Consider the following 25,803-nt stretch of genomic DNA (forward strand, 5'->3'; position numbering starts at 1 on the left):
TAAATGTTTGTATTGTTACAATTGCACACATCACCTTACTGTGAAGTGCAGTTAAGGTACTAAAGTTGACCAGCACCCTACGATGGCTGTGACACAATTTTGTTGGCTTGTTTTTTGGTCATATTTTTCTTTGGCCATCTTAGGTTAGGAAATGCCTTGTACAGAAATCCCTTTCCCAGAGGAAGCTGTGGCTTTCATGGGCTAAGGGTTGATTTGGGTGTGGCTCAGAGAAGGAGGCTGAGACTGTTTAGCCCCATTCCACATCTCTGGTGCCTGAATGTCTGTTTCTGGGCAGACGTGGTGACCATTGACTGCGCACGATTGGATAGCCAGTGGCAGTTTGAATGGTGCGGATAATTACCATTGGTGGGATTGGGCTTGCTCCCAGCCTGGATCTAGGATAAGAGGAGGGCTCCTGCAACTGTTCCTCTGATCACTCTTTGAGCCAAGACTTGCACTAAGAAGAGTGTCTGCTCAGAGCCTCCCCTGCAGCTGACTAGCATCAACTCCAGTGTTGGCCACATGAAGCCCTGCTCCTCTTTCCTGATCTCAAGGAGGCCGTCGTTGGTGGTTCAACACCTGGATTTGTAGGAACAACCAGTCTCGGCCACTGCATGAGGATCTGTGCCAGCTGAAACATCAGAAGTGTACCAACCTCGTGGAATGGCCAGCTCTTTGCTGGGCCACCTCGCTGCAGTGGTCCCCCATTCCGAACAGAGCCTTAGAACTTTGCAGATCTTCACCTTGTGCCACAAGACGCCTGCTCCGGCACTTTCAGATGTGACACTACATGGGGAAACTGTGCGATTTGCTCCTGTTTCTGCCGCTGGAAGATTGCCTGTTGCTGTCTGATCATGGTGACTTTAGTTGAATCTTGCTGTCTTCGTATCCCTTGGCTCTGTCCCACAGAGGTTTTTGCCATTCTTCGTTTGGGTATTCTACTGGAGCTCACCGGAATCGATTTCGAAACATCCCAACCAACCAAAACTAAATCCCACAAAACAAAGCATCTCTTCTGTCTAGGCAACTGTAAGGGAGAATTTTAATTTCTGTGCTAATTCCCTTCAACCTTAGACCCCCAGCTCTTTTGCTGGACTTAGGGCTTGTGATTTCTTACTCCTGAGTGAGTGGGACCTTTTTCTGACTCCCTCATGCATTTTTCCTAACTAGGATTTGTGTGTTTTTATCGTTTTATGGAACCTGGTTTTTGTATAGTGACACACAGCACCTTAGGTGCAGTGCCACTGAGCAGTCCCTTGCCTAGTATTTGTATCTGATTTGTGTGCAACTAAATGCATAATAAATAATTGTATTTTTATGTACTGTGAAGGCATCGTGAAGTAAGACACAGACAACCGATTCAGTGCTCTAAATAAAATACCTTTATTTACTTAAATGTCGAATGGTGTAAGGCCTAACTTACCCAGTGATAAGGTATGGTTTCCCGACCTACAGAAACTAAGGATAGACCAAGTCAGTAAGTTCAACTTAAGTCTCTGTCCACAACCTGTGCTTGTCCTCACAACTAAAGCTAAACAATGTGTAGGGATGTCAGCAACAAAAGAAATAGTGTTCTAAATAAAGTTCTGAGCTTCTTCCAGCTCTAGGCTTCCCCAAATTCAAAACAGTTCAAAAAGGTCTCTGGGTTCCCTTCCCCTAGAAGACAACACCGTTCCAAAAAAGACCTCAAGGTCCCTTCCCCAAGACGCCAGCTCTTCCAGTTTGTAAACTTCCAATCAGTTCAAGTATCTTAGTTTCCAAAACCAGTTCCAGGTCAACTTTATAATCCTTCAGGCTCTTCAATAGATCATGCAGACTTGCTATCTTTCTCATTCACTTCAGCAATCCTATTCCAAATTGTCGATTCGTTATCTTTACTTTCTTTGGCTTTTTCCAAGCTGGGTATCCTCGGTCTAGGCGCAGTTGTCGGTCCACCCATTACTGGTCACGCAACCAATAACCCTTGACACTCTGTTAGCTTTCCGTATTCTTTAGGTTTCCTTGCCAGCCCAGGTTTCTCTCACTGCACTTGTGTATTGGTTTCATTCACTTTGGATTTTCCTAGGCAGACTCTTGGCTTTGCCACATTGTTTTTCCACACAGCCTACTCTGTGGTGTTTACTCTCTTCCACCATCTTACTTTCACAATATTCGCAAGTGCTCATCATTTGCTTTTCACTGTATTCATAAAGATTCATCAATTGCCTTTATGTATTCATCACTTTCTTTTCACATAGTTAAAAAGGTTTACTTCATTAATGTTCATTACTTATGTTTCACACTTGTTTTCACTTCATTTGTAAGCTTATGAGAACTTTCCTTTAATTTGGTATCCCATAATACTTGCTTCACATTAAAGTTAATTTACTTTCCATTTTCAGATTGCTCGATATCCAAAACCCCTCACTTTGGGTTCACCATTAATTGTTACATGTTTCAGTTCATTCGGCATAACTATATGCCCAGCTGTAGCCCCAGGAGCACGCCGTTATGAGTGTTCCCCCTGTTTCACTCACCGGAACTTGGCTGCTCCTCTACGGGCCGTTATTCTGGGCATTCTCTTTTTCTTTTGACATCCTTCGGCCCCACATACTCCTTGAGAGCCCAACTTCAAACCCTGCTGCATGTTGCTGGTAGCTCCACTCTTCACTTGTGGATGCTACCAGTGGCCTGCAGTACTTGGTAGTCTTCTGTGCTCCACAGCTCAGGCTGTGGGCACAAGGCAAAGGAGACTCTGGCGATCTCAACCCACTCACGGCCTGCTCAGGCCCCAACGTCATGGCCTCTTCTCTGCAGTAACCAAGGTCCTGTCCTCTCTGCTTGACCCTCCTCGGCAGCTCCCTCCTGGTCAGGATTCTTCCCCTCTCAGACCAGTTCAGCTCAGGCCAGTCTCTCCCAACCCGGTTTTTCTTCTGCCGCCTCTCCTTCTGGGTTCTACTTTCATGCACCTATGACCTGCTGACAGGTTGCAGGTCCACGCCCTTGATTTCAATTTCCTGACCACAATTACTTCTATTCTATGGACATGCCTGACCCTCGCAATAGTTTTCAAGTCTCTTCCTCATCTCTGCACCAGAGTGCTGTGTGTACAACTCCTAGTCGCCTCTTCCTCATCCCAGTACTAGAGTGGTGTGACTAAGTGGAAGTAAAAGGAAATGAATGGCAGTAACCTATGATGATAGGGGGAGGGTAACGTTTATCCTTACAAGGGAAAGGAGGCTATCATGTCTCACCCAGAGACATCCACTCCCCAAGGTCCTTCCACTCAGGTGATCCTCCCTCACATCTTCATCCCTGGTAGGAAAGATTCCCATTTCATGTGTAATTTTCCCTCCAGTTGTGTACCCCCAACTTTTTGCTGATGTTAAACACCATAGTCTGACTTTACCAGAGGAGCCCAGCCTTTTGTTGCACTCCTGGGCTTTTCGTTCACTTTTTATGGGGAAACTGACATGCCTTTAAGACAGTCAGTACTGGGAGACTTTGTTTCCCTTAGTCCTTTCCAATGTTGCAACATGTAACAAGTGTACAATGTACCTTCCAGTTTAGTGCACTTTGGTCTATTAGTCATTTCCAATGGCCTTAGATACTCCCGAAGGGTTTTTTAGGAGAAGTGCAGATGTGCCTTGGACAGGGCTGGTGGCAGCTTAACGTTTTGCATATTTTAACCCTTTCTTGCTAGGTAAACTGCGATTACCGCGTTTGGCATGGTTCGGTGGCCTGGCTCCAAAATGACCATGCCACAAGGTTCTTTGTCCTGTCATGTGGCCATCTTGCCCCTTCACCTTGCCCAGGTCGAGCCGACCTGGGTCAGTCCTTATTTGGGCATGCATTTTCCCACAAAGCGCCAAACTTTTGCGGGCTTCTGCATGCCCTGTGTGTGTGCGCCTCCAGGATGTGGGCTGGAACGTCTGGTTCCAATATACATCCAGGGTGCCAAAGAGTCTGGAGTGCTGTGAATGCCTGGGACCACTGTGGTCCGCGATTGGTCCACATATGGTATGCCTGTATGTGAGCAGATCTCCCAAGGAGATTCTGGATAAGAGAAGGCCCCAAACACCCATACCATGTCGATCTCCTGAGTGCTCACCGAACAAAGGATAGGATCCAAGTATCATGAAACTAAGAATCTGAGTCGAGGAACCACTGGTGACCCGCTGGAAGGTTTGGCACCCTGAGCCCGCTGTCGTCCCGCTGGACTCCTCTGCACCTGATCGTCCTAGAAGGTCTGAGAAGGTGCTTCGACCCATTGGAATAGTGGGACCAACTATTCTCTGCACCTTCATCTTAACCTGCAGGTAAGCCTTTTCGGAAGTGTCCCTGGACCATCAAATGGACTAACCAGCTTGCACAGTTGTTGGGCTCTGATACTGCCGCCCTTTCAAGGAGGCCCTTGAAACTCAGCACATTGCAAGCTCTGAGTTCACGGCACTCGCACCGAATTCCATACACTTAATGTTCACAGGTCTGGAGTAAAGTGAGGGCGCCCAAACCGGAGTTTACGCGGTTGCAATGTCGCCCAGTCGTGGTGACGAACTTTGCAGGTTCATTGCAGCTGTGGTCCTCTGTGCCCTGAAGCCTGCTGCAGTGGAACTGGCCTGATCCATCCACCAGGAGCGGAGAAATCATCATTGTCCCGTAGGGTAATCAACTTTGTAACTTCATCACTGAAAGCTGCAGAGCCGTGAGATTGCTACATTTGTACCTGCAACTGAAGTGGACTCGACTGCCGAAGTTTGGTCCGGAGTGCGCCGGGGCTCGGTGAGTAATCGCAACCCTAACTGGTGGCCCTTAGCGCATCCATCAATTTTTACATGAGTGGCCCCTGAGGGCCCCTCTCCTTTCCACTGCTAGTGCGAAATAGCAAACTATTCCCAACGCTTGGAATCGACTGCCAGCAAGTGGAGGCCCTCCTCGAATAGTGGGAACCAATTCATCACCTTACCCACCTTCCTGAGTTGCTACAGACCCTTGAAGAGACCCCGTTTTGCCCATTTGAACTACTGCGTGCTCTGGCATTGCATGTACATTTGAGCATTAGGCTGCACTCTTCCTAGGGATTGGACTGCCTCTTAGTTAGGAGTGTGTTGGATGCAGAAGGGACTAAAGACTATTTGCACTGACTGTTTCCTTCCCCTATTAGTTTGTGGACCCATTTCATCCATTAACCCTTTAGACCCCATTGGTCTTGTATATATGTATTTAGATAGAATTGTATTGGCTTAATCGTATTACTGTGATTTGATTTGTGTGTTGAAACTCAAAGGCCTTGAAATAAATGTATTTGTATTTTTAATAGATCTCCACCTGACTGGGAGTGATTTGTAAGTGTCCTTTACTCTGTATGCTCATTGAGGTCTTTCAGTCACCCTCACCCCTCCTGAGACCTTGTCTTGACCGCCGCCAAGCTACCTTGATTGGTCTGGCTTGTCCAGAAGGTTACCCTGTTCTGAGAAACTAGGCCGGCCTTCTGAACCTCTGCCCACCAGGTCAGAGTTCAGAAATCCATCCTACCAACCCCCAGGGCTGGGATCTAAGAGTGATGGCGCTTCCTGGCCACCTGAGAAGAGGATCCAAGGGGAATAGATCCGAGGATGCTCTCAGGTTCCTCACATAACCTATGCCTCTAACAAGACTTGCACTCTGTGGACTCATTGTAGCCCTAGACCACTCTCCCACCTGTAATGGTGGTCTGAGAAACCCCAGTTTAAGCGGTAATGGTAGGCTGGGAAATCCCGAAATTAAAATAGTGAAGGGAAATGGCAAAACCCTGCTTTATTAACACTCCACAAAAAGCAGGGACAGCATACAAGCAAAATGTTTTTGAGCTTGCCCCTTCTCGGGCCTGACAACAGTTTAAAAACAGATAATACATTGACATCACATCAGTCTTAGTTGCAAAAAAACATAGGGAGCATGGGGATTGTTTAAGGGAACTGTCAACATATAGAACCCATAGGGGTTAGTCTTCTCATTGGTTATACTTTATCTAATAGCTCCACCTGATACCACCTCTAAATTAATAATAGAGAATACATGTCATCTTTAAAGTCGACTATTGGTTAATGCAGCATATGCTAGGTGGAACAACATTAAGAGTGGTCATTGGTTGGCACCGGGCTCACCAACCTTGGCAATGACAGGTCATCGGCACATAAGCCAAAAATGAGCATAGGGGGGGGAAGAAGTCCAAGACCTGCCTTCTTCCAATTAAATGAGACGCGATCTCCCATCCCTTGGCCACAAGCCAAAGTATTCCTTTATATTTGACCTTGTTAGGCACCTTGATTCTGAGAACATGTAGGGAGTCGAGGCAGGTGCTCTGCCATGGCTGGCTTTAATGAATAGACACTGTTCTTGAATTATGGGTCAAGTGCGAGAGGACGATGCTCTGAATCATTTCACCCTGCATTTGTTGAGATTGTAGCTAGCATTAACTCAAGTGTTACTATTTTTCCAATCATTAGTTGATCTATTCCTTGTATAGTTTTAGCTCATAATTAGTTGGCACCTGGCATTCAAAGGCTTGTTGGTATTCAATTAATCTAAGAGAAATATGTCTTGTGCCTTGGGAATCATTATCTCATGTTCTCTTCTGGAACATTCAAGCCCTCCCTTAATTCTTCAGTAATCTTGACGAGGGGCCGTGCAGCCACTGTATGCGCCCCTCACAAATCGTCATTTTAGTAGATTCAGCAGCATACGTTTTCAGTAGCCATCGAGGTCTCTATTCATTTCAATGCGTGTTGTGATCTTCATTTTAACAAAGGTGGCCTTTTACTGTTGAGTTTCTACATTGGTAAACTATATGCATATATTGTTTGTGTTGTGTTTCAGCTTATACTTTGCTCATGTTATATTCTTCATGTCTTTATGGTGCAAACTATATTCTTCATGTCTAAATGCACGTCTGCCCTAATATTTGTGTTTCTTCATGGTGAGTGTGTATTTGCTTCATGTCTATTGCGTGTGCATGAGTCAGTTTTGAGTTGCTTATTGTCTCCATCTTCAGTTACATCAGGTCCATCTCTTCCTTTATCGATCTGGGATAAGGCCGATGTGGTCGACTTAGTGCATAGCGTTTATCTTCTTTATGATATCAGGGCGGGGTAAGTGCAGTTGCCATGAATGACATATTCATCTGTCTCTCAACATTCCCCCCTCTAGTCATGTCCTTGACTACACCCTCATGCTTGCTCACCTCTGCGTAAGGAACCTTGGGTATCCATCTTTTAGGCACCCCTCTTCAGGTCACCTGCACGTCTTATGTGTTCGTCCACACTCCAGTTCATAAAACAGCACTCACCACCCAGTTTGCAAAATACCCATCTCCCAATATAATGGCGAGTATCCTGGGGATCAGTACATTTTGAACCTGGAGGGATGATGGGGTTTTCTCTTACGTGAATATGAGCTAGGTTATTGGTGTGTGCTTATTCGTGTACTTGAGCATCCACATTTAACTATTTTCATCCCCACTGCCTTTTTTGCAGTCTTCTAACATTGGTTTATGGCTATTCTCAAAGTACAGAATCCTAGTAGTACCATTATTGCTATTAATAATTTGAATGCATTAGCCAACCAGAAAGGGATCTGGGAGAATAGATATGAAAACCAGTAATCAGTTAAAATGTTCTCCACCTCCTCTCCCATTTTTGTGTGTAGCTCTGTTAACAGAGTTATGGCCTCTGTGAGGGTCCTGTTTTTCTCATCGTGGGCGGGTCTATACGTGCAGCAAGACGGACCAAATTCCTATCCAACTGTTTGGCCGAATACTTATACTTAAATCTACTATTCGGTATACCCCTATTGCAAACCTAACCATGTTTTCCCTTCCCCTGCCCTTAAACGTATAGAAGGGGCTTGTGCATTTTCTTCTTCCTCCATCCTTTTTCTTCTTCAATAAACATCGTCTCACCTCTCATCTCTTATGTTAATTTGATTTGTAGAGCGCAACATTCACCCGGAGGTATCTTGGCACTAGAGAGGGAGGACAGTATTATTAGCCAAAAAAAATGGAAACCTAAAACAAGCAAGTTTTGAGCACTCTCCTAAACTGCAGGTGATTTGACAGGCTTTTTACTGTCAAAGGCAGATTATTCCACATTTGAGCAGCGACGATCGAGAAAGCACGTCCTCCAAAACGTGACCTTCAAAACGTTGGAACCAACAGCAGGCCGGCAGAGGCTGAACGCAGATGGCGGGTGGGGAGATACTGTGTAAATTTAGCCTGGATGTACTCTGCATCCTGCCCATGCAGTGCCCGATGCACAATACACAAAGCCTTGTACTTCATCTGCTGCATGACAAGAAGCCAATGGAGAGTACGTAGCACAGGGGAAATATGGGCCCTGTACGGAGTCCCTATGGCCACCCGAGCGGTTAAATTCTGTAAGCATTGAAGCCGTTGGATCAGGTCCTTGGGCAGCGCCAGATATAGAGAGTTAAAATAATCAAGTCTACTCAACACCAAGGCTGCAACCACCAGTGGATGAAGAGTAGCTGGTAACAGAGGGAGCCCCTTTTTCTGAATTTTTCCCACCAAATTCATCACCTTGGACACGGAACAGGAAGAATACCAAGAAAAGAGGTCAGAAGGAAGACGCCCAAAGAGTGGGATCAGGAGTGGCCACTACCACCATCACCTCCGTCTTCAACCACTTATGGCTCATCCACTCACCAACAGCAGTCGGGCACTTGTGGAGGTATGATGACATCTCAGTCTGATCAAGATCTAACCGTATCAGGATCTGGGTGTTGTCGGCATAAGAATAGCACCTGATGCCGAGGGAGCGGGTGAGACAGATCAAAGGCCAGAAGTAAATGTTGAAAAGAATAGGTGACAAGACGGAGAGCCCTGTGGAACACTACAGGAGAGGCAGCAAGTGCCAGAGAAAAAAGCAGCAAGAGACAGTACCTGAGGGTGGTCAGCCAAAAAAGAAGAGAACCAGGAAAGTACCTGGCCAGAGATGCCAATTTGAGACAGGCGAGTAAGTAGGGTGGGGTGGTGTACGTTGTCAAACGCCGCTGACGGACCCAAAAGAATCAGGGCACCCACCTCACCAGCATAAACCAGTCTAACCATGTCATCAAGAACCAAAACCAATAAACTTTTGGTGCCCTGCCCAGGCCTAAAACCTGATTGGGCAGAATCAAGAAGTGTAGGGGATTCCAGAAAATAAGACAAAAGAGTAGAGACCAAAGATTCCAAAAGCTTCATAGATAACGGAAGCAAGGAGGAATTAGAAAGAAGCTATGGATCCAAGGAACCTTTTTTTCCGACAGGAATGCCTCTAGCTATCTTCAATTCTGCAAGGAGAACCCCTGAGAAATCTCTTTCATAATAGCTAATAGTACCACATCAAGGGGAGAGCCAGATCTTATACGTTGTATGGCAGTGGAGACCATCTCCTCAGAAAAGTCAACCATTTTCCCACTGTAACTGGACTGCACAGGCCAATCTGTTGCTTTTCAGGAGAAAGTACTGACACAGACACAAGAATGTTATTGCGGATACCCTCTGTTTTGAGACAAAGCGTCACAGCTGACCTGAGAAGGACTTCACATAGGCGGAAGATTGTCTGACAGACAATGATTTGACTGCAGCAAAGAGAGCTTTGGGCTGACATAGCACAGCCTCAATTTTCAGGGAGAAGTAGAGTTTCTTAGCAGCTGTTATAGCCAAGAAATGAGCATGCTTTATACTCATCTTTGCGGTTGCAGTCATATGCCTTATGCCATTTTCGCTCCGATTGTTTAAGTTTAAGACTAACAGTTCTAAGATGTTCAGATGGAAGACGGCGAGGTTGAACAAACCGTCGGGGTACAATATAATCTGTAGCCTCGAGGAGCACGCCAGACAGTGTAGCAAGGGAAAATGTCTGGTATCGCTTGGCAGTTAGCTTTGACTAGCGTAACCAGTCCCGATAGATCAGTACATTGCCAGCCGCGTGACCATAGCCGTGGCGGGCGAATCCTAATAGATGCCCGACCAAGTTTGAATTTGCAAGTCACCAAAAATGATCGAACCACAGAACCGACTCAACTGCTTGAACAGATAAAAATGCTTCACTAGCTTGTACCAGATCAAGGGTGTTCACCATAGAGTGGGTGGGACCAAGTACCAATTGAGGAAGAAGTCCAGCAGACAGGTGAAAAGTAAATCAATAGCTGGAACACTTGGTTCATTAAATTTTAAGTTAAGATCCCCAAGAACCACAAGATGCAAGTGTTTCAAGTGGAGATCAGCCACCAGGTCGACCAGGGGTTCAAGAAACCCAATGTGGTGCCCTGAAGGGCGGTAGATCAACAAAAAATGATGGATAAAGATAGGGGACATCACACACCTCAGCAGGAGAGCTTCCATTGCTAAGGAGTGGGGATTTAAACAATACTGCCACCCCAACTCGGGGTGGATGGCGATCCAAATGAATAATTCTAAAGCCTTCTGGCATGGCCTGTACTAAAGATGGTGCTGAGCCCTCCTGGAGCCAAGTCTCTGGGAAGAAAAATAGATCAGGACATCGGCCTGTAAAAATATTATAAATATCGGCCGCATATGCGGTACGGATCTAGTATTAAGTAACATCAACATTAAGTTTGGGGGGGGGGGGGTAACTGTTCCTGTGAAGATTGCTGCTGAGAACATGTGGACAGGACAGGTTTGGCTATGCTCCTCCATCCCACAGGAAATACAACATTGGGGGGGTGAGAGAGAAGTATCTCTCGCCGAAAATACCTGCCTTTAGTCCTGGACGTCCGTTGCACGGACGGGCACAGACGGGCTTGTTTTAAGCATGTCCGCTGCGCCCGAGACGGCTATGGCACAAATGCCGGAGAGGGAGGCGAATCAGAGCCCGCCCCCTCAGCGAAGAAGAAAGAGGACTGACTATGACTATGGTGTCTAAACTAATAGCAATCCTACGTTTCCAACGATTTCATTAACACACACACAATCAATAGAGCATATAAAATAATCAAAGTCAGTCAACACACAATTCATAAAAGCGTTAGCAACATCACCTCTGTCATCTTCTCTATTCTCACAGTGTAGTCTCTTCAGTGGGATCGTTCTATACAATCAACTAATCACTTCTTCAAATGCTCTCCTCCCCCTCTGTGGACATCCTCCTCTACTCTGGTTAATTCTGTGAACAACACTGCCCCTCTTGCTAACGTACAAACTACCAATCCTCCTTCACAAGACTTCTCCCTCGACTTCATCTGCCCAGGAAGATTATTCAGGTATTTTATCCAATTCCTCACAAAGTCTTGCTAAACTCCTTTCCCTTTCTCTCTACTTCCGCTCCTTGTCTGTCTTTCTCTTCGAGCATATGGCCCTTAACAATCTCATGGATTTCTTTTCGATGCCTTTCTCTGCTCTTTTCCATTGCTCATTCTCGATCTTTTTTTTCTTCCCTTTTTTCTCTCTCGTATTTCCTTTTCTACTTCCTGTCTCTTCTCCCTTTAGCTATTTTCTCTTGGCTTTCTTGCCCTTTCCTTTTCTTCCTCATTTCTCCTCTCTATTTCCTCCTGTTGTTCCCTTCTCTGTTCTTCATTTCTTTTCCTTCTTTCTCTTCCTTGTATCTTCTTTCCCGTTCTTTCTTGTTTTTCCTGTTCACTTCTTTTGTTCCTCTCACTCTTTTCTTTTCTCTTCCTCTTCCTCCTGTCTTTCTTGAGCTTCTCTTTCTTCAATGCTTCTTCTGTCTATTTTAAGCATTATTTGTCCTCCTACCCATGAATTCTGGGCAATCGCTATCTCTATTGCTCTGCCTGTCTCTGTCGCCCGCCCACTATATTCATTGCGTGCTGAGACTGAATTTTGTTGGTTTATTTTTGCTCCAGTTAAAACATCTTCGCTGCTGTAAGCAGGGGGCGCATACGTGGTGGTAGTGTGTCCTGCCACTGCTTTTAACTCTTTCAATGGGTACAATCCCTGTATTTCAGACAATGGATCAGTGCTCTGGGGAGGAAAAAAGCTGAGGGCGCTGTGCCCTGCCCGTCGTGCTGATTAAGCATCCACTCTCTCACGGGTGGCTCTTCCGTCTCATTGTTATTGTTATTTTGCATTTATATAGCGCCTTATATACCATTATTATGGTCTGAAGGTGCTGGTAGGTTGAACGCCCTTGGGAACCGAAGTTCAGATCAGTAGAGAGGGAAGAGAGATAAAGGTGCGTGTGAGCACCGGGTATGTGTGCAGCTCGTGCGGGATCCATGTAATAGCTGCTTCTTAGCGGTAGGAGTGGTGGTTGAGAGATCAGGAGTATGTGTTCATTCTGGCAGGATTTATCCAGACTGGATGTGGCTGCGTTAGGCCTGAGGAGAACACCTGGCTGGGGGGGGGTGTAACCAGCAGTGTTTACTTAGAATGATGTGGAGTGAGCGGTAGATGTTGTTATGAGAACAGTTGCACCGAATGGTGTCATAGTATCTCTGTGTTCTAGTTGAGTGGTGATGTAAAGGAGAGAGTAAGCATGGTGGTGGGATATGTGCTCTTTCAAATGTCTACGCACTCACCCCCTCTACGCACTCACCCCCTCTACGCACTTATGTGCTCCCAGCACTCATCTTTAAGCACTCACGTTTTTCACGCATTCTGCAGCAATATCAAGTTCTATATATTCATCTCTTCACTTCCGTTCTATCTGCTCATCTGTTTTATCCGCTCTATCCGCTCCATCCACTCATTCTTTCTGTACGGTCTATCCACTCATCCGCTCTATCCGCTCTATCCACTCATTCTTTCTGTACGCTCTATCCACTCATCCGCTCTATCCACTCATCCGCTCTATCCATTCGACAGGTCTGTACATTTGACAGGTCTGTACATTCATCTGTTCCAGCGATCTACACACACTCCGCATTTCCATATTCACCCGATATCCACATTCATGTGCTCTACATACTCATCCACTCCACATTCTCATCCGTTCAACACATTTATTCGGTTTACGCTCATCCGTTCTGGACATTCCTCTGTTTTACATACTCTTGCGTTCTACACGCTTCTCTGTATTTGCGCACTCATCCACGCTACACGCTACAGGGTCGTCCATTCTACACAACCAGCCGCTCTACACACTCATCCACTCAACATGTTCATCCATTCCATACACTTATCCGATCTACATATTCACTCGATTTCCATACTCATTCGAACTATATAGGTATTTGTTCTTCCACTCATGCATTCTTCAACTCGGCGCATTCATTTGGTCCTCCTGGTTTATCCATTCTAACTAATTTTGTTCACTCCGCATGCATTCTGTCCATTTCTGGAGTTTAAATCTCTTTACTGTTTCCGTATGATTTACTCTTATTAGCCATTTCATTGCTTTGATCTACTTTATCCGTTTAATTCTGTTTGTCCTTCAAGTTTATGTTAGGGGTTATTAGCTGTCAGTTTCTCGCATTAGGTGGTTTGATGGATTGGAGCTGTTGGTTTGTTTGGGTTAGTTTGGTACGGCTTGGTTTTAGGGGAAGAGCCAGGTTTTCAGCACTATGCGGAAAGACGTTAAATCCTCAGTTAGGCGGATGTGGGGTGGGAGTGAGTTCCATAGCGTGGGTGCCAAAGCTGAGAATGATGATTCACCTAACCTGCTTGAGTTTGTCTTCGGTATGACTAGGAGGCCGGCTGAGCTTGATCTTAGGATGCGTGAGGGGTGTTGGGTTTTAGCTTGTCTTGCAGATATTGAGGTCCGGTTTTGTGCAGAGCTCGATGGGAGATGCACAAGGTTTTGAAAGTCGTCCTTTGTGCTAGTGGAAGCCAGTGCAGGGTCTTAAGGGCTGGGGAGATGTGGTCTCTTGGGCCGAGCGCAAGTAGCAATTTGGCTGCAGCGTTTTGTGCCCTTTGGAGTTTATTCAGTTGGTACGTGTGGATTCCGAGGTATAAGGGGTTTGCGTAGTCCAGTCTTGATATAACGATTGATTGGACCGCAGAGAGTCTGTTGGGAAAGGAGAGATATGGAAAGATGCGCCTATGGGTTTTAAGGTGGTAGTGGCAGGACTTTGAGACGTTGTTGACTTGGCGCGAGAGTGTTAGGTCGGAGTCAAGGGTGCATCCAAGATTTTTCACTGAGTTGGAGGGGGTCGGTGAGTTGCCCATGGTGGATGGCCAGTGTAGTGGGTGCGGAAGAAGTTCGGAGTTGCCACATACCATGATTTCCGTTTTGGAGGGATTTAACAGGAGGTGGCTCTGGGTCATCCAGAGTTCTATGTCAAGGAGGCAGGAGGCCAGGTCTCGTCGGGAGTTGGGTTTTGAGTTCAGGAGTTTTAGAATAAGTTGAGTGTCGTCGGCATAGTTGTGGCACAGGATGTTGTGCGAACAAATTATTGGTGGGAGGGTGATCAAGTAGAGATTTAACAGGAGGGCAGATGGGCATGCTCCTTGTGGGACTCCCGTGTCGACTGGTCGGGCTTTGGTGGTATAGGTAGAGAGTATCATTATTTGGTACCGATCTTTGAGGAATAAAGCTATCCATTTAAGTGCGGTTCCACAAATTCCTAGGGAGTGGAGGCGGTCTAGAAGGATTGAGTGATTGATTGTGTCAAAGGCGGCGGATAGTTCAAGAAGGATTAGTGCTGCTCATCCCGCGGACTCTGCCGTCATTTTAAGGTCATCCCAAATTGAGGTTAGGGTGATTTCAGTTCCGTGACAGGCTCTGAAACCTGATTGAGCGGGGTCTAGGAGATTGTCGTCTTCGACAAAGGCGTTTAGTTGGGAGTAGGCGGTTCGGTCAATGAGTTTGGCAAGGAATCTGGTGTTTGAGATGGGGCAGTAGTTTTTGGGCACGAGAGGGTCAAGTGAAGGTTTTTTAATTAGAGGTTTGACATGAACCTTTTTGAATTCGTTGGGAAAGATACCAGAGGAAAGGGAGGCATTTATGATGGATCTTGCGTGTTCTCCTGCGCAGGGGGAAGCAAAAATTTCTTTGAGGGTTGTGGCTGGGCAAGGGTCCAGTGGCGAGCCAGATGGTTTGTAGGCAGATAGAAGTTTGAGAAATTGCTCTGGTGATCTTGGACTAAAGGATTCGAACGATGGTTGCGTACTGGTCGCAGCTGGTGAGCTGGCCGGTCCTCCCCATACATCTTCCACAGTTCTAGAAGGGTGAATCGCTTTTGTAACTTTTCCTTTTGTGTGCAGCATGCAGATGTGTTGCAGCACTGATCTCGATAGGACTGATCTGTGATGTCCTGCGGCCAAGACATGAACATCTTGCCTGCAGTATCACAAACCAGCTGCGCGTGGCATTTCACTATCTTGTGCTTCTACAGGGGCAATGCTTTGCATACATGCATAAGGGGAGTGTCTTCCTTGATGGCACATCACAACTTAGACTGCCAATACTTTGATTCACATCCAGCCACTAAATGGCATAATTATGTACAATATATAAATGGTATCAATCTACGCACAATTGTTAAAGGTAAGTAACACTTCACTTACAATGAGATATCTTGGTTAGTTAGGACAATGGTTATTACAATAGACGGTGAGTTAAGTATAAATTATCTCTTACTGGTGCAGTCACAATGGTCAATTTAGGGTGTGTATTGATGATTAAGAAGGTATTTCAGAAATGCCCTTCAGAAGATTCAGGAGAAAGGACACTTTTTTCTGTATGCCACCATATGCCACCACTATGCACCTCTGGCTCACCTTTATCATGTTCCCATTTTGTCTCATACAGAACAATGTACCCTGTAGCGGTGATAGTTACAAAGCATATAATAACGGCTTAGCTAGACCTGACTGCCCAAGGCATCACCCCATCACCTGTCCTACACCTTTCCTGCCCACTACACCAGTCTTCTCCGAAAACTACCATCATGTCTGTCCCACCTACAGTAGTGCCCATTCAGCTGACTCTCTAGCCCTAAGCAATATTGACAGTCCTAGCACAAGCCCACAATGCCCAACTCATGGCCGCAGCCCCATTAGACCCTCTGTCCAAACAGACAGACACCACCACTCCCTACTTGACTGAGTGCAAGAACAGCCTCAGAGCCAGAATCTTCAATAATAATAGGAACTATCCAGCCAGCTCACCCACCAAAACCAATAACCTGACTGCTATCTCGATTAACCTGAACCCACTACCTATAAAAGGAGCACTTCTACATGTTAGATCCCTAGTCGCCCACTATAGAGACGGCCAACATCATTCTGTCCAACAACCTCGACTTCCTTGCAGTGACTGAAACCTGGCTGCACGATGCTGCAGGCCCATCTCTTACGTTAGCTATCCCTGACAACTATGCCATCCTCAGAGCAGACAGACCTAATGCTTGTGGAGGCGGCGTAGCCATCATCTTCAAATCCTCCCTTGACATTAGACTAGCCACCTCCTCTTCACTAATATCATGTGAACACCTCACAGTCAAAATGCAAACCTCCCCCAAGAGCACTATTACCTTGCATCTAATATACGGACCCCCAGGTCCACCTGGATCATTTGAAGAATACATCACATCCCTAATAGCCGAAAGTTCTAAAACCTCAGCCCAAATTATTATTCTTGGGGACTTCAATCTTGGGTTTAATGACCCTCTTGACACCTACGTACCTCACTGGCTATTGCTATTATCAGAGCATGGCCTCATACAACTCTGCTCCAAACCTACCCACATGAAAGGTAGGACTCTCGATTGAGTAGCTGCCCTTAACTGCAAGATCACCCTCAAGGACCCTCTACCTCTTGTTTGGTCGGACCACCATCTCCTTTCGCTAGATATCAATATCAATAACCTAGTGCCCAAACAAACACTTACTGTACCGACCTGCCCAATTAGGAATAAGAGCAACATCACACCTGAAGCCCTAATACCTCTGGTAGTCCCCAGTCTGAACGCTCTACCAGACACAGATGACTTAAACCTGCTAGTCAACACCTACAACGATTCCATGGCTAAAGCTATCAATATCATTGCCCCGCTAAAAATGCGCAAAGGTAAACCAAAAGCTCACCTGAACACTTGGTATGCTCCTGAACTGAAACTTCTCAGACAACAAAAAAGCAAACTAGAAACACTATGGAAAAACTACTCCCACCCCAGATAATAGAACTAAGCTTACTAATATCACTGCCTTCTACAAAAATAAAATATGTGCTAAAAAAGAATCCTACAACTCTAGGATAACCCAGGCAGGCTCCAGCATGAGAGAACTATTTAATATATTGAAGGAACTTGGAAACCCCAATCCACCTACAGATACCTGCACCAAGGACAAACCCTGGTGCACAGGCATCCAGAATGCCCTTGCCAACAAAATCACGGGGCTCCAAACCAAAATTAAAAATAAACGACAACAACTTACCTCAAGCTCTATACCCAGTCCAACCCCACCATCATCGCTCACTGTTATCAACTAAGGCTTTACTTTCAAAAAGGTAACTATACCTGTGGTACAAAAAATTATTGCCTCCTTGAAAACTTCTAACTGTAAAGGGGACAGCTGCCCTGCCCAGATCATAAAAGATGCAGCCAGGGATCTATCCCCCTTCATCACCAAACTAATGAACCTATCATTCATCAGCAACTCTATGTAACGCTCACCTGATTCTCGCAGAGGCGCCGGTCTTGACTGGGCGACTACCGTATTTTCAAAGGTGATGTGTAGCACCCGGTTGGCTCTTTGGGCTGGACCTCTGTGCACTGTATGCCTGACGTGTAGAGTAAGATGTCTGCAGATAGAAAATATGGGGTTAATGAACTGGGGTTATTGGGGTGTCCCTATCTCTTTCCTCTTCTCCTCTCCTGTAGACCCCCAAAGGTTAACGCTCTCACCTTAGGTAAGTGAATGCCGAGCTCTCCATCTGCCTCGGGGCAGGGTGCTGTAACCAGTTTCTTCACTGGATAGGTAGCGCAGGCCTCTTGACTTCAGAGGACTGCTGTCCGTCGTTTACTGCACGAACGGTAAGTTTCGAGTCATTCAAATGTCTTTAAAGTCTTTAGTAATGATGTCTCTTGTTTTGCAGGGTTCCGGCGATGGCGGATGACGGGCTGAAGTGAGTTGAAGATGGAGCCCGTGTGATGAATAGAAGCGCCTGGAAGCACGTAAGTAAGCGCTTGTTGCCTGCTTCACTATGCGCTCTAACTGTCTTTTTATTTTGCAGGTACGAGTTCGGAGCGGCTGCAGGGTGCCGGAATACCCACTGGATTAGATGTGGAAATGAGTAATGGCACGTGAGTATTAAAGTTCCCCAATGTCTTTAAACGCACCTTGTTTTGTCTTTCAGATGCGGGATGCAGCGCCGAAGAGTTGGTAAACTTTTGTTTTTCAGATGCCGGAATGCTAACCTGTTCTTTCTTGTCTTTATAGGTGTTGCTGAAGACTGGATTCAGGATGGTAAGCCTTTTTCCTTAGGCCCAGGACCGGATGCAGAAGACACGATGAGCGTTCTGCTGCAGGGGTTGCAGAATAACGCAAAGCAAGATTCATCCACCGGGTGTGGTTTAAATAGCCTCCTGTAGTGCTTAGGCGTCTCCTTCCACAGCCACGCCTAAGTAAGAAAAGAGTTCCTGGTAAGAAAAGAGTTCCTGCCTTCCAGAAGAGTTCCAGTGTTCTGAATCTAGGGAGTGGCTCCAGCCCCACCCAACAGGAAAAGTAGTTCCAAACAGAAGAGGACCAGAGGCTCAACTGGCAGGCAAGTAAGCAGCATGGTCTGCTGAAGGTAAGTCCACCCAAGCATTATGAGGGGACTGGGCATATTTATGAGCCTGGTGCCACTGGCGCCAGGACTGGGTCCAAAAGGTCCCAATTGGGACTGGTTGGCACTCGGAACCTGGGTTATGGATCTGCTTCCAAGGGAGTTGGGAAAACCCTGACCTTTTGGAAGCAGAGATCATGACACTCTATCCCAAGTAACTTGAAACAATCATGGGTTCTACCACGCTTAAAAAAACAAACACTCGACCCGTCTATACCGACCAATTATAGACCGATCACCACCGTCCCTTTCTTACTAAAAATCCTAGACAGAGTGGCCTACATACAAATTCAAGAATACCTAGAAACCAAGCAACTACTAGGAATCCGGCAATCGGGCTTTCGTCCTCAACATGGGACAGAAACGGCCCTTGTTGATCTCAAAAGTCAGATCTACGAACTTAAAGATAAAGGTAGGGCTGCCATCCTCCTTCTCTTAGATCTCTCTGTGGCTTTTGACCTGGTTGACCACAAAATCCTTTGTAACCACCTGTCAACGGCAGCACACTTCTCCCAGTCGGCAATCTCATGGATCCAATCTTTCCTCGATAACATGACCATGCGTGTCTTCTCTCCACTAGCAGCGGCCAACCCAATTCCCATCACTTGTGGTGTCCCACAAGGTTCATGTTTTTCACTTTGTACAACATTTTTACAAAGCTGTTATTCGCCAAGCTGGACCATCTGGGTGTTACCTACACCAATTATGCAGATGACACCCAGATACTCCTAACACTATCCGGTAACTACGGACATTAGCCGGATCAACAAAGTCTTCTCCCTCATTCAGGCATGGATGGCCACACATGGCCTCTGCCTGAATGATGACAAGACTGAATTGCACCTTGTCGGATCCCCCAAAACCATCCAGAAATGTAATCCCAGCTACACTAAGTTCACCATTGATGGTAATACTATTCCCATTGCTAAAAGTGTAAAAACCCTTGTTTTCTATCTAGATACCAATACCAACCTAGCCAAACATCAATATGACCGCCTCAGCCACTGCCTACACAGGCGAGCTGATCAGGGCCTGCAGACCACTGCTATCTACCAATAGCTGCCTCACACTAGCCAGAGCACTTATTCAGTCCAAACTTGACTACTGCAATGGCTTATATGTAGGTGCAAACAAATCCGTAATCAATAAATTACAAGTCCTCCAAAATAACGCACTCCGCGCTGGTCTTAATATTCCCAGGAGAGAACACATCTCTGCTATCAGAAAATCTTGTAAATGGCTCTCCATCCAACAAAAAGTTGATCTAAAAACGTTCTGACTCACTTACAAAGCCCTCAACCACCTTGCCCAGCCCTATCTAACTGATGAATTTACCTTGAAACCCACCACCAGAATCACCAGATCCACCAACACACTAAGCCTGGTGGTGCCCAAATGTTCCCGTAAAAGAGCCGGTGGATTCAGCTTCCCGGTTTTAGCCGCCCAACTGCGGAACACACTTCCACTAGACATCAAGTCCATCCCTACCTTTCAACCATTTAGAACCCAGGTCATCACCTGGCTACTGAATAAATAACCTATACCACCTCAAGTCCTTGGGACACCTCACATACACGCCAGTATGCACTCATTACCACCGCACGCCCATTGACACTGCCTCTATTACTCTGTCCCCTATGTACTCACTTCAAATGTATTGCAAAATGTTCACGTTTGACTGCTTTTGTATCTATCGTATATTGGTAAACTGCATAAATTATACACCTGCCATGTAACCATATTTTTGAGCGCCCACTTACCCCTGGGTCTGGAGCGCTTTATAAATAAAATAACCAAAGAAACAAACAATGTAGTCCGGAGTCTGGGAATGGTAACTGCGAAGGTCTAAATCTATCTTTTTAAACTTTGTTTACAGTTTCATGAGCTGTTTCGGGGTAAGGTGATGGGTCTATTATTGAGGACTGTACACTTTATTGGTGTGCTTTTAATGATGCAAGTTAAGTGGGTGACACAGGATGGTTTAGACTAGGCATTAAACTCGTTGCCAGTACTGGATACTCGAAATTCGGGTAACTTGTTATTAGTGTTTGGCTTCTCAAATGAGTCAAACTGTAGCCAGATAGCTTCTGGGAAAGTAATTCTGGATTTAGTGGAAAGGGGCCCTCCAAAATGCTTTCATACGAGCGTAGATGAATTAAGACACACATTTTATGAAATCGCAGAGTGAAATCTGGCTGATTTGATTAGCTAACCTTGCTCTATAACCAATTTGTTTTTCTGTTTCCTTCAGTACCACCGGAGGAAAGGGCCAAATTGTGGCTGGTGGACGCCAGCCTTCCACCAGAGCTTGATAAGCATGGATTCAAGAAAAAGAAGAAAAGGAGAAGAAAGAAAGAAGTCCGCCCCCTTGGAGCTACGGATGAGATGGCAGATGGGGCTTACAGGGCAGCCCGGGCTTCTACCGCAGTTCCTCGGCTCCCCAAATTACCAAAGCAGACGTGCCTGGTGTCAAGAGCCAGGGAGCCCCAGGGACTGGAAGAGGTTTTGCCCGGCTCCTATGCGGAGCATGGAGATCCATATTCTCTGGCAACCATGGACAGTCTTACTGCTTACAAGAGATATACAACATTAAATCTGATTGCAAACCCCTGTGCCCCAGATGTTGTGCCCCAGGAGGATGAGGAGCACCGGAGCAGTGTTAGGTTCCTTCCCCGCCAGAGCCATTATAATGGTTCATACCGACACTCCGGCATGGATATGGCATCAAGCTCTGTGCCAACAGGGAACTTCCCCCATGGAGGACGAACACAGGTTAGAAGAGTGGGCATGGCCCCTATCCACTCCAGAGCCAACCTCATGGACACTGAGCTTGTTGATGCAGACTCTGACTTTTAGTGACTATGGGCGTGACTGAGATAATCACCTGGTTGGAGAATTATCACAGGTCTTCAGACAAGGCTGTTGTGCCGAAGACAGCGGTCTCTTGGTGCCCGGAGGCTTTCTCAAAAGTCCCCTTGCAGAGACCCCAGTTTGCTGAGGACCTGGAAGATATTGTCCATCTTGGCCCCATTGTACCAAAAGCCTTCTCTTCAGATACAGGGATGTTCATCTTTGCTTCACTCTCTGGTACAAAATACCTCATTGGCCAACAGAACTAAACAGTACAGTTTGGAGATCAAGTAGCCAGGGGCCAAATCAAAGCCTTACCTAGAGACAGTGCCTTTTAGGGATGCCCTTTTTGGAAAATACATGGACAGTTATTTATTTGTTTTTTCCTAAGCTTAAACTATTATGAAAGAGATTGGCTGGTACTTGGAGGTAGGACGTTCAATTGGACAGGAAATATTTCTTCATCTTACAGAAGGGTGGCTGTTTTGTTTAAATGGATTCGTCAAATTCTTTAAAAGCAAGAAATGTCCCTCAGATGCACAACCTGCTGGGTATTGTTGAAATGCCTAGAAAAATATTCACGCTAATCTGGAGTCCCTTTGTGTTCAGACCCAGCGGAGTGTGTTGCATGGCACTGGGTGAACAGAGTCCACCCGCAGAGTCTTCCGAGTGCTGGATGGATGTTGGAAGAGCTGTGCAGACTGTTGCCCCACACTCTACTTCTGCTTTCACTAAGGAACTATTTGCCAGCTCAGACATGCTTGCCTGGGTAATAATGTCAAATGTTGCATGATGGTTGTGGAATTTGTATAGAAATGATGATGTCACCATAGTGACAGTTCAGAGAGAGAGAAGAATAAGCTCATGAGAAACCTTTGTTACAATGTGTGTTTATGACGCCTCCACCATCGGCAGTGCGCGGGGTGGTTGAGAAACGGCTGATGTCTCTGCAAGACTAGAGGACCTGGAGCAGAGTCCCTGAGCTTGCATGGCATCCGCATGGGCCCTGCTGACCTGTCAGAGCACCAGTCAACTGATTTCCTGTGCAAACCACGCTTGTTGCATGGCCTTGATAATGTAAACCAACTTGTGAACCTTACTTTACTTGTCCTGCAACACAATCTGTGCATGAGGCAACCAGGGTGTGAAATGCTACTAAAGGGTTTATCGAAGAGTGATTTCCCCCAGATCTGCTTAATAGATTGTTTAGTATTGGTAACAATACCGGACAGAAACGGATGGGGCGCAGGGCTACCTTTGAGTGGGGAGTTTCCAAGCTGCACTTGATGCGCAGCCTCAGGTTTGTGGTGTTCCTGATCCTGCTTCTGCTCTCAGGGAAGCGGTGGGACAGAGTTATCTTTGGTACAATGCAGAGCTTTGTTCCCTTTACAGCACGATGCCCTCTTCTCAGGCGCCTGATGATTGCTGGTGCCCTGATCGAGTCAGGTGGCCGCCATGTGTCTTCTGTCATTTTAACAAGCTCCATAACAAGCTGGAACAGAGCTGCATTGAGCTCATTCGCATTGACACCATGCTTGAAAAATGCTTTTCCAAGAGGGCTCATCAGTTGGGACTGTCGCCTAGAGTTGGGGCATGCAGCTTGCTTTTGCACCATGGCCCATCCAATCCCTCACCATTGACTATGCCGGCCAGCTCTCCTGGGATGGGCAGCAAAAGGTTGCAGACCACAGAGCTAGAGCAAGGGTTCAACTCGGCCGTAAACATTCTAAACATAAACCACTGCTGTGGAATAAATGGTCACTGGTATACAATGGAAGATGAAGGAGTTGCAGATAATGACTGACCTAAAGATAGAATCCTTTATTGTTGTACTTGTTCGCATGATCTCCGGGATAATAAAATGTGCCTGCTGGCCAGGCCCTTCCTTCTGGTCCCATTCTGTAGTACTAGGCCCTTGACGCTAGCGCAACCCTATGCGTGTGCCATCTAGATGCGACTGCTGGACACCTTAACCCTTCACAAGTCTGCCGCAGTTCTCTGATTAGAACTTCTACGCAACTTACAAGTGATCTGGCCTTCTAGGCTGAGCCATGCCTTTTTAAAAGCCCAGTATATGCAATCTTTAGTCATAAAGGTTTAGATGTAGCAAATATTTTCTGAGCTGAAACCTACTAGCGGGTAAAATTGCAGCCGAGCCAACACATGAATGCACATTCCCTTTGCCCTTTAACAGAAATGTGTTTCCAGGTGGCCTGTTTTTCTTTCGCCCTCTATACCACACTACTCTATAAGTAACTTTCAGAGGTTACTATGTTAATTCTGCCATAGGTGCATGTTTAACTGGTGGCGGGTGGGTTGGGGGGTGGGGACCCTTGTACATTAGGAACAGTTTTCCTGTACAGTGCTTTAAGTGGCTATAAGAGAGCCTCCGAGAGTTCAGAAGGAGCATAGCAGCAGAGGCATTGGCTCATGAGCTCCCCACTTTTCAAGAAGCACAATGCCTTTGATGGCCTGACTGTTCAAGCGGCCCTTCTCTTTAAGCGGGGAGGGCTTGTTTGCCATCATTCTGTTTCCATCTTGCAAGTTACCCAGAAGTGCAGACTGCTACCAACCATGATCAGTGACCCTCCTGCCATTATTCAGAGATTGAACGCACCCTGTACGACCTCCTCAAGTGCGATTACGTTATCCAACAGCAAATGTACTACAAAGGCCACATTTTTGATAAGGGTATTTGTACAATGACACACGCACCAGGATCAATGAGACATGTACTTCACTTGGAGTCTTTGTTTCCATTTCACTGAACTCTTGCATCTGGATATATTACAATCTAGACACCTACATACATGCACATGTACAGTTTTGCAGCATGAATACTTACCAGAGTTGCATGGCATCCCTTATGTTGTCTTCTTGTCTCTGAGCTCAGGTCGACGTCATCGAGGGGGTAACATTCGAGGCAAACCCTGGTTGAAGGCCACAATTATAAATCTTTAGAAAAGACATACAATTCCGGACCCAGCTACTAGTTGGCAGGATAAAGCATAGCTTGCAAATCTATAACCAATATCAAGGTGCAGATCTATTGTACGCGCACACACGCGCGCGCATCCACCCCTCTCCCTCCCTCCATCTTTTCTTCCTCTTCCTGCCCTTGTTCCAGATCCACTTGCTTAGACACATATAACCTGGACTGGGCAGTTGAGCATTAAACATATGGGTCAGACCCAAGCAGGTGGCGGGTCCACATGGTATATGACATGAGAAGGGCAGGTTAGTTCCATCTACGAGACTGAATGTGGCAGAGAGGTTTGCATTGGATGGCTGTGGACCCTTTGCTATTTATTCCCATAAACGCCCATTCTCGGTGTCTGCTGAGAATAAGATCTTGGGGGGGTTGGGCGGGGGGCACTTTGGGCAGCCAATGTCGCTGAATTGAACTGAAAAGGATATCAAAGGCATTTGGTGCATATGTTTTTAATGATTTCATTTTTCTAGAAATATGTGTATTTCAGTGTTCATCTGGACTTTATTGAACGTGGATCATCATTGCTGTCATCTTCAACTGAAAGGCAAGTTCACTTTTGGGAGAGAACCAGAATAAGCTGTTACCAAATCCTTGTATTTTTGTATGCAGTCAAACTATTGCAATAAAGAAGTGGCAGAGATGTCACCCAGTGGCCCAGCAGGGTAGATGTGGTTATTTGCAGGCATCCAGGTTTGCTGAAGGGGAGGCTTCCCATCTTCTCTCAAGTATGGGATTTTGTTGCTTGTGAGAAGGGTGGGATAGGACCCTTCTTTATGATGTGCTAGCTGTCCAAAAGAAGAAAGAGCAGAACAGTGAGACCAGGAATTCAGGTTAGTTTCCACACATGTTTATTTTCACAAGCATATGTCTGAAAATGAAGGGAATTATGGAAATAGAAAGCCCCCCTCCCTTGTCTTCCTGCTGTGTACGGTCTGAAAGCAGCCAGCAGGCCGAGCTACCAAACCGGGAAGGTACCCCACAATCTCTGTTTTGTAGCACACATCTCCCCTGGGAAGTATTTCTGACCTTGAATCCTGACTCCCATATTTTGAAATATCAAGGATGGGTGTCTGACTTCTAAGGGACACTCTGTACAACAAACAATGGGAGCTTTAAAAATCTAACAAGGGTCCCTATATTTGAACCCATACAGTGTATTCCCTCAGAGAATGAAATATTGCCTTGAGTCCCACATTTCAGTCAATAACCTAAACTGCAGGGCTTCTAAGGGTTCTCCCTCAGGACAAA

At 46.1% G+C, this 25,803-nt stretch overlaps 1 protein-coding gene across 1 annotated transcript in view; it reads left to right on the plus strand.

Moving 5' to 3' along the window:
- SMO (smoothened, frizzled class receptor) overlaps positions 1-22,140 on the plus strand; it is a 216,799-nt gene extending 194,659 nt beyond the window's left edge. Inside the window, exon 12 of the mRNA XM_069629579.1 lies at positions 20,965-22,140. Coding sequence (XP_069485680.1) covers positions 20,965-21,569 — 605 coding nt within the window. The 3' untranslated portion in view covers positions 21,570-22,140. The remainder of the gene's footprint in view (positions 1-20,964) is intronic.
- Positions 22,141-25,803: the final 3,663 nt, after the last annotated feature.

The sequence above is a fragment of the Ambystoma mexicanum genome, chromosome 12 (genome assembly GCF_040938575.1).
Source record: "Ambystoma mexicanum isolate Mex_15411 chromosome 12, UKY_AmexF1_1, whole genome shotgun sequence".
Classification (NCBI taxonomy): domain Eukaryota; kingdom Metazoa; phylum Chordata; class Amphibia; order Caudata; family Ambystomatidae; genus Ambystoma; species Ambystoma mexicanum.